The sequence below is a fragment of the Monopterus albus genome, unplaced genomic scaffold, assembly GCF_001952655.1.
Source record: "Monopterus albus unplaced genomic scaffold, M_albus_1.0 scaffold350.1, whole genome shotgun sequence".
In the NCBI taxonomy this organism is placed as follows: Eukaryota; Metazoa; Chordata; class Actinopteri; order Synbranchiformes; family Synbranchidae; genus Monopterus; species Monopterus albus.
Window position 1 is genome coordinate 236,027 of NW_018128230.1, and position 9,125 is coordinate 245,151.

Consider the following 9,125-nt stretch of genomic DNA (forward strand, 5'->3'; position numbering starts at 1 on the left):
GTGCCATCCTCTGGGGACCACAAATGCGACAAAAACAAGAAACTATAGACTTCACAAGTATAAGAGGACACGTGGTCCTGAAAGGGGTCACCTGAATCCTGTCAGCTGATACAGTTTGTGGCTGACAAACAGACTGATGGACTCGTCTCGCGGTCCAGCAGTCTGTCCGTCACCAGCCCCTCTCAGTCACTCTTGTGCATTCTGCTCCTCCTTCCTCTCTTGCTCCCTCTTCTTCTTCACCTCCTTCAGTCCCTCCTGAATCTTGTCCACAGCCTCCTGATCTCCAGTCTGTTGGGCCAGACTCAGAGCCTCCTGGTAAAACCGGAACGAGTCCTCCAGCAGGCCTGAAGAGGACAGACAGAACATCAGGCCAGATTCAGACACAGGGTTCTCGATCTGGACTTCATTGACCTTTGATATGGCCTGACCTTTGTGTAGCAGGATCCCAGCCAAGTTTCCCAGCAGGACATGCTGGTCTGGGTGTCCATTGGAACGACTCAGATCCACAGCCTGCTGGACCAGTGCCAGAGCGTCATCATGGTGGCCCTGCAGATCCAAGATGGTGGCCAGGTCGCTCATCAACACCAGAGTCTGAGAGAAGACAAAGACAACATCGAATGCGAGTCTGAACAAGAATCCGGATCTGTTTTGGATCCTCAACATCAGGCGGTCTTACATAAGACAACACGCTGCACAGGACCCACTGGACCCGGTGTCTCCAGTGGACACAGCTGAACTGGCATCACTATCACCAGTGGATTCAGTGAGGATGTGTTTCCAACTGTGGGTATGTCCCTACCTGTGGGTGTGTCTCTCCCTGCTCCTGGCGGCAGATGTTCAGGGCGTTTTGGTAGTCCTGTCTAGCCTGGTTCAGGTGCAGTGTTGATGCTCGGTATCGAGCTCGTGAGTCCAAACACAGGCCGAGGAGTAGATGGGTCTCCTTCCTCAGGGCCTTCATCTCTTCTGACAACGACAACAACAGAATAATCCAAGTTCACCAAAATACATCTCTAGAAATCAGGTGAGAATATTCCCTTTACTCATTGGTTGAAGGAGTCAACCAATTCTGTGGTGGGAACGAGAAAGTAAACACAGGAAGAAGATCCGTGTTCTCTACTGGTGAAGAGTCCTATCAAATAAATTTGCTCTGCAACTTGGAGAAAGATCACAGTGAGCATTTGGTCATAACTGTGGTCATTATCTAGGTGAAAAACTACATAAAACTATGCCAAGACAGTGGAGAATATACTCTTGAGAAAATGAAAATACACTTCTTCATACTTTGCAAAGCAGGTGTGCAGCCCACAGTCGACTGAGCAGAAAAAGGGAGCGAGTCCTGAGCCCACATCACAACATGTTGAACTGTGTAGCTCAAACTTTCATTGCACTCTTGGTCCGGATCAAGGTCGAATCCGTTCGTACTACAAACTGGTCTAGAGACCACCTACGGGAACGTTTCCACCCCTGAGTGCTCTGTTCCCACCTGCCCAAATGAAGCAAGGGGGAAAACGAGCCAGAGTTTGATTCAACCATTTTAAAGAAAGTGGGTATGAAAGGGTCCTCAGACTCGGACACTGTGAGCCTGCACACCGTTCTTTAGGAAGTCAAGCTTATCTGGAGCCTCTTGTTAGTCTTTGTACTAACAGACCTGTCAGTCAGGTTGGGAGCAACAGCAGTGTCCTATCATATCGCATCAGTGTGGTCTCACCTGTCAGCTCCTCTGCTGGCAGCTCCCTCTGTTTCTGCAGTTTGGCCTCCAGAGAGTCCGTACAGAACCTGAACCCATGATCAGCAAGCTCCGCCCTCACACAAATTAACAACAGAAATAAACACAACAAACACACACACAGCTCAACTGGTTGCCACAGCAGCCTGTTCAGACCAAGGATGTATTTAGGAGAACTGGATACTGGTACCGCTATATCTCTGAGTTACACGGCCACGGCATCCTTAAGCCCTCAACAGATGTGACAGAGCTCTTATCCCTGCCAGATCCTCCCAGGTCCATCAGTTCTGATGAGTGATCTCAGTAAATGATTGCTCAGTGATTCATTTGTTCATGTTCAGTCACCCGTGGAGCTGTGTGTTTAGAAAGGTGTGCTCTTTGTAGCTGTTCACCTGGGAACGATCCTCATGAAATCCTCCGCGGTAGCTACGTTAGGTCGGCATAATATGCACTAGAACTCAATGTTGTTCACTCTTTGACACGGCTTGGTGACATCAACATTTTTAGGAAGGGTTGTTTCCGTTTCTACATTCACTACATCTAGTGCTATCTTTAGCTCAGAGCGTGTTGGTCAAGCCAGCGGTGCTGAGGTTTCCCCTGGTTTTATTGGGTTGGAGGTCAGAGTCAAACATTACAGCCCTTGATGTACAAGCTGAAGGAAAACTCCAAGTCTGTAAAACATTACAAGCAGCACTGAAAGTTGTTTTCTCTGTTATCGGAAATATTAGCTAAATCAGCAGTACAGGATTTAATTCAGACGTTAGCCTGCACTGGAAAATGGAAAAGTTTGTGCAAAAAAAGAGTAATTATGATAAGAATAATTATTTCCTCCGTTTTCTCCTTCATACATACTACTATACATAATAAATAATACTATTTACTTTTCAAATTATAATAAAGACAAATAGTTACTACTAGTGAACAGCTCAACTATTTTCACAATCCTCCTGGAATCCTCCCACAATTCAATCACAGTCGTCCTGATTGTGGATTGTCCTGTATGAGGTCTGGTTTTCTACATTATTACTGTCTATTAATGTTTTCTATCAATATTATTAAAATCACTCAAAGTGACTTTTAAGATAAAACATCATACAGATGATTAGATGATCAATAATCAGGTTGATAGCATGCATCATCTGTGTAAGTGTGGACTGCCACTCGTTGTAATGTTATTAGCAGCACGGCTTGTCTTTTTCAACTTTTGTCCTAAATTCATCCCAAAATTCACTTACATCATCCCTGATCCTATTTTTAATCGGCCCCGGGAATACAGGCCATCCTTAAAATCAATCCCTGAGCTCTACAAGCACATGCACTTTAATTTAAACCTGTAGTGTTAACACCATAATCTGTAACTTTACTGCTCAGGCTGTAGACACACATAGACACATGCATGCCATTGGTCTGCGGGCCTTAGTGCCCTCTCAAAGTGTACGATAATGAAGGCCAAATGGCCTGGCCCTTCAGAAGATGAAATATATGGCTTGGTGCTGACACAGCAGCTTCTCACTGCTGTAGTGGTCGAAAAACAAGTTACAGACCAAAATATGTGAGAGGAACCACACGGTGTTTGCCCTGTGTGTCACACACGGTATTAAACATGAACCTGAAGCTGAACCAGCTTCCTTCCACAACAACGATGAAATCCCAGTCTCACTTGTTCTGCTCTGCATAGATGGTGGCAAGTTTCAGAGACATCTCGATGATGGCATTGTCGTCCTGGAAAAAGACTGGGAGTCAGTCACACGCAGTAACACGCAGTAAGGCACTGACACACAGTAATGCAATGTAACACACACACCTGTGGTGTTCCTCCCGACAGCATGAAGCTCATTGCTGCTTTGAAGAGTTTCTCTGCCTGAGAGGAGGAGGAAGATTATCTTTGAGTGTTTCTTAAAATGAGATGTGACTCGTGTGTAGCAGCATCCGACTGCAGATCTCCACGTAGACCGCCCCGTTTCCTCGGCTGTGTACTGCAGTACTGGGCTCCCGCTGAGTCGGAGCAGTCCGCAGTCTTGCTCTGGTTTACACAGGGACTCGTGGACCCACTGGTCCCCTTGTTAACAGATGTTTAACAAGAGAAGCACTGATACCACTTTTTTTTTTTTTTTACTGAGTACATGTACTTACATTTGAGTACTCTCCAATACATATACCCAATAAGAATGCAATGTTTCTACTATAAATGAAACTACATTTACCATAAAAGTGCAGTGACTTTAGAGACAGTTTAATTTCATGAGATTGGCTTTCAGATAGTGATTAAACAGAATATCCTGTGTACCAGGAGCCTGTGTAAATTACCTGAAAACATCCTGTGATAAACAGCACTGCCACTGTTCCTACCAAGTATCGTGTACCTGACTGAATGTGTGTAGCCTGCTACACAACAGGCTGTAGTACAGTGGAGTTTAGCCTCAGTAGGAGCGCGACCCTGTGCTGGGATGCAATGGCTTCACAGACCAGACTGTCACAGTTTAGGAGTGCATGTTATCAGAGCCAGAGATTTAAACGTTTAACAAGGCTGCAGCTCTAAAGTTAAAGCGGCTGGTGCCCGCTCTGCTGCAGAGGAGCCGCCGGTTCAGCTTGCTCAACAGGTGTTTGATTAGTTACTGTTGGTGTGGTTGCACACATTGAGTGTCTCTTTAAAATGTGCTCACACACACACACACACAGCAGAGAAGCCGAGCTCACAGTCGGTTTTACTTTTGTCTCGTCACTTATCTTAAAATGTCCATGAATTGAAATTTCCTCTCCAACACCAAACGCCCGGCTCAGTCAGTGTAAGGTTACTGTAACGCTGCCGTTACATCTGAACATATAAAAAATCCAAGGTTGCTCATCTCTGAGCTGCAGGGTGGATTCTGGTCTGTGCGGGCCCTGGTCGCACTGCTGTTGCTATGGTGACTGACTGAATAGCATAATATAATAACAAGTCTCAGACACTACTGTGTTGTCTCTGACAAGTTGAGGACATGTGACCAGAAAAGGCCAGGGTCATGTGAACATAAGCTGCTGTGCTGTGCTTGGACGGTACTCACCTGGTCCAGCTGACCCTGGACATAGGCCAGATTCGCCATCTGGTGAGAGACACACAGGACAGGGTCAGAGGACACACAGCATCAGGTTTACAGGCTGACAGAGAGGTGCGCCCCAGAGATCAGATCACATTTCATGACCAATTTATGCAGAAAACCAGGAAATTGCAAATGGTGCCTTTCCTTTTTCTTGCAACTGGACACACAGCTGTCAACTGAAAACCAGTTTGTAGGCTGGTTTAGGAAGGGCTTTAAAGGATGCAGCTGGTCAGTTTGTACAAATCCCATACAGAGAATAACAGCAACAATGAACAAAGAAGGGCCTGAAGAAGAAACCCATCACCCACTGCAGCACGGTGGCTCACTGCTGTGTGTTTAATAAATCACCAGCTATGTATCCTTTACACAGTAACAAAATGTATGATGTGTTGGATTCAGTGTGAATTATTCTTCATGTAACTGAAGTGAAAGGCAAACGTCCACACACAGTTTCACATTTCTCCTATATGGCATTGACAACTGAGATATTCAACACAGGATATGATGTTCCAGAAACCATCAAAATAAAATCACACTGTGTCTCTGGACTCAATGTTTTTATTAATGCATGTGTCGTCTCTGCTGCTGAATGTGTCTGCATCACAGACGTGGTGTGTCTCACACTGTATAAGCTGCAGGTGTGGTCAGTAGGTTGCAGCGGACAGCTGGAGCAGGTGCTGTGAGTGTGTGGGCGCTTACCAGGCTGTAAGTGTAGATGATGGCCTGGGTGTTGTGGGTCTGATGAGCCAGAGCGACGGCCTGATGGAGGAAGCCAGAGGTGGCCTGCAGCTGGCCCCGGTGCAGACTCAGCTGTACTCAGACACAGAGAGGACACAGTACAATAAGTTATCAAATACAACTAGTGCAATAAAGATTTCCTATGAAATGTAGTGTAGTCCAAGTATGAAGTAACAGGAAATGGAAATACTAAAGTACAAATGTCTCAAAAGGATACTTCAGTACTTAGAAGATGAAGTCAGTTTTATGTGTGTTTGTCACATGATAATTTAAAACCCCATGTTTTATCTTTATGCACCTGTGTGTTCACAAGGACACTCGTATGTGTATGACACTAACTAACTACAGGTTCTGGGACCTTGGCCTTCTTCAGCAGCAGGATGATCTCATCCTCTTTTCTCTGTGCTTCATCTTGTTGGTCTTCATCAGAACTGTTGAACAGAGAGAAGGCTGTACGTACGTACATACGCACGCACACACACACACACACACACACACACACACACACAGCAAGACGTTGCAGTGATGTGGTGGAACAGAACATGAAAATCTGTGAATTTCTGACTGGATTTTAGTGTGTAGAATTAAGACCTATAACACAAAATCTGCAAGATTCCAACTTGAGTTTCATATGAAAGACAAGTCCTGCAAGTAATGATAATAAGTAAACACACAACAATGCAATGTCCTGTGAAGTATAAAATCTGGAGATGTCAGACTGGAGCTCAGTGGAACTAAACTGACCAACTGCTACCCACAGTATTCTTCCTCCTCTTCCTCCACCCTGTGCGCTCTGGAAGTTTTCCCCAGTAAAGTCAGGTCTGCTCACTTTTTCCCAGCAGGCCAAGCGTTTTCCTGCCACAGATTCTGATGTGACAGACTGACCACTCTGCTGTCTGACAGGTTTTAGTATAGAAAAACAAAAGAGACAAGGAGAAAATCCAGCTGTGATTTGGCAAAAATGGCATGAAGGATAATAAATCATTTAGCTTCATTCCTATCCACTGTTCAGATATTTATCCGGTTAACAAAATAATGGAAACACCCTTTGACTGGAACAGATACACACCTGGACCTGTAGCCTCCTGCTGTGTGCGCACTACACACGTACAGGACAGAGACTGACCTGTGGTTCAGGTCCAGGTCTCTCGCTGAGATCTGCCTCAGGTTTCCTCCTGAACACCTGCACCTGCTCAAAGCCTGACAGAGAACACCACGGGAAACACACGTAGCTGCCATCTTTACTGTTTATATAACCTCCGGAAGTGACGAGGTGTAACGCCTCGCCTTCACAATAAAATCAGAGGGAGGAAAAAAATGTGAATGTTGACAGTTTTTTCACAGCTCACACTGAACTTAAAATTAATCATTAAGGTTAATAAAAATTTGTTTCTTAGTTTATGACCTATTGTTTCAAAAATAAATGCTAAACTTTGTTATACTACGGCACAATCACGTCTACAAATTTCACTTAGTTTAAATAATTCATAATTCCATGGTTTCATTAAAATCAGTAACTAATCTTTATTTTTTAAAACACATGCAAACCATTACGATAAACTCCACAAGTCTTTATAACATTTTTTTTTAGATTTTTACAAATTATCTATTTCAATGTTTTTGTTATTTTAATTTGGAAGTTTTATTTCTATTACCCTTTGTACAGTACATTTAGTCAAGTAAGCTACAGTTTTGAGTACTTGTACTTTTGATGACTATTTTGATTTCCTGCTGTTTCATACTTGTATCAAACCTTTAACTGCACCCCATTTATTTGATTAAAAACTGACTAAACTGTATCAGTTAAAGTAAAAACACTGCTTACATGTTAATGCAGACTAATTATAACCCTGTAAAGATACAATACTTTTATTTTGACACTTTAAGTATATTTGGCAGGAAGTAGGGAGGATGGGGGATGGCTGAAACTCCTTTGACTCCAGCACCAGCTTGCTGAATTTGTGAGGTGGAGTTCTCACACTTGTATACAAAATACCCACATTTGTTTACTACAAGTGGCACCAATCCAAGCTTCTGCACAAATATCAGATCACATGAGCTGATGTCCAGTACATGGTATTCCTTTGTTAGAACTAGCAGGGTAGGTTATAACCAACCATGTTGTGTCATTAGAGGGGGCATGTCTAAATACTGAAACAATAATATGACTTTTATCTTATCCCTAACTGGTGGTGCTACAACAATTCCTGGTCTCCCCTACTTGTACTTTCACTTCAGTAAAACTCTTGAGTGTATGACTTGCTATATTACTACTACTTTTACTCGAGTGAATGGTCTGAACAGCGCACCACCTGTTAAGCCAACAGACTTTATCTGGGATAAACAAAATCTGACCTGTGAATGAAAGGAAAGTAAACCTTCCTCTGAAGTAAATCCAGACTCACAGCCAGGATCTAATTATGACCCTGAAAACTGGTCCTGGATGAAACAGATTAGAGACACTGAGGGAAACAGACACATGTTTGAGTCTTTTATTGTGAAAGAGGAAAACAGGGTGAAGCATCAGGTCTTATTTCATCACAGGAAGAAAACATGACTCCATTTTTCATGATACATCCAGTACTATGCCATAACAGACCACAGGAGGACGAGTCTCAATTCACAGTCCTGAGTCTAGTCCAGGTCCTAAACTTAGGGTCTGACACCAAAACAAGTTGTCATCTTCCTGCTGCTCTGCAACCTATGGATGGCTCCAAAGGAAAGTGAAGAGATGATTGGCTGGAACATTTTGAGTAACATTATTTCTTCTTTTTGTGTTGTAATGGACTCAGGTGAGGTCAGTTGAGTTCATCTCATCCAAGACCTTTACACACCAATGAGGAGCAGCTGTCCATTCATTTCATTTTCTGTCAGTCGGCACAAATTCAGAGTGTCTGAGTGTGTGACTGTGAATATCAAGTTGGTTCCTCATGTTTCTATGAGCATTTTTTTTTGTCTCCTCAGCTGGGTCTGAAAAACAAACCCACAAAAACACCTGGTCTGTAAAGCAACTTTGGGTTAAAGATCAGACACACTGGAGTAAGAAAAACCTGTAAATTCTGAAAACTGACCAAACCTTTCAACTACTGTATGTCAGAGCCTGACTCATCACTGCACTGCACATAATTCAGTTGAACATCATTCACTGCTGTTGTTTGAAGATAAATGTGCAGTAATGTCACACATTATTTGCAGCTCTACCAGATGAAAATGGCAGCTCTGCTCTTTATTTAGCCATTGCCATGGGGAATCGTAATACTAAAGCACCACTGAAGGCTTTTTATAAGAACTTTGAGTGAATCACCTCGTCATTATCTGGAAACTAAAACCCAGAGTTTCCCATCTCAGGGTTGGTCTGGTTATCTTCAGAGTATGTTGAATCATCTCATCTCATTTTCTATACCGCTTAGTCCCGAATGGGGTCGCGGGGGGACTGAATCCCAGCCGGCATCGGGTGAAAGGCGGGGTTATATTGAATCAGCTCTCTGGAATACCCCCGCTGAGCTTTACTGATGTATACATGTAGGTACTGCAACATAAAAACTAGCACTATACTTGGATTATCTCACTTTTATTTGGGG

General features: G+C 43.5%; 1 protein-coding gene across 4 annotated transcripts; it reads right to left on the reverse strand.

The window, feature by feature from the left end:
- Positions 1-6,791, reverse strand: ttc19 (tetratricopeptide repeat domain 19). 4 transcript variants are annotated; one of them, XM_020625265.1, is made up of 11 exons: positions 6,671-6,791; positions 6,289-6,440; positions 5,903-5,994; positions 5,506-5,616; positions 4,771-4,809; positions 3,531-3,587; positions 3,387-3,448; positions 1,709-1,803; positions 800-963; positions 429-591; positions 1-344 (listed from the first exon to the last, which is right to left on the reverse strand). In XM_020625265.1, the coding sequence occupies exons 1-11, from the start codon at positions 6,781-6,783 to the stop codon at positions 187-189; spliced, it is 1,206 nt and encodes a 401-aa protein (XP_020480921.1). In that variant the 5' UTR covers positions 6,784-6,791; the 3' UTR covers positions 1-186. The 4 variants fall into 4 exon arrangements, with proteins under 4 accessions (XP_020480921.1, XP_020480920.1, XP_020480919.1 ...); XM_020625264.1 differs by having other exon boundaries at positions 5,903-5,975; positions 6,303-6,440; positions 6,614-6,791; XM_020625263.1 differs by having other exon boundaries at positions 800-960; positions 6,614-6,791.
- Between the last annotated feature and the right edge of the window lie 2,334 nt (positions 6,792-9,125).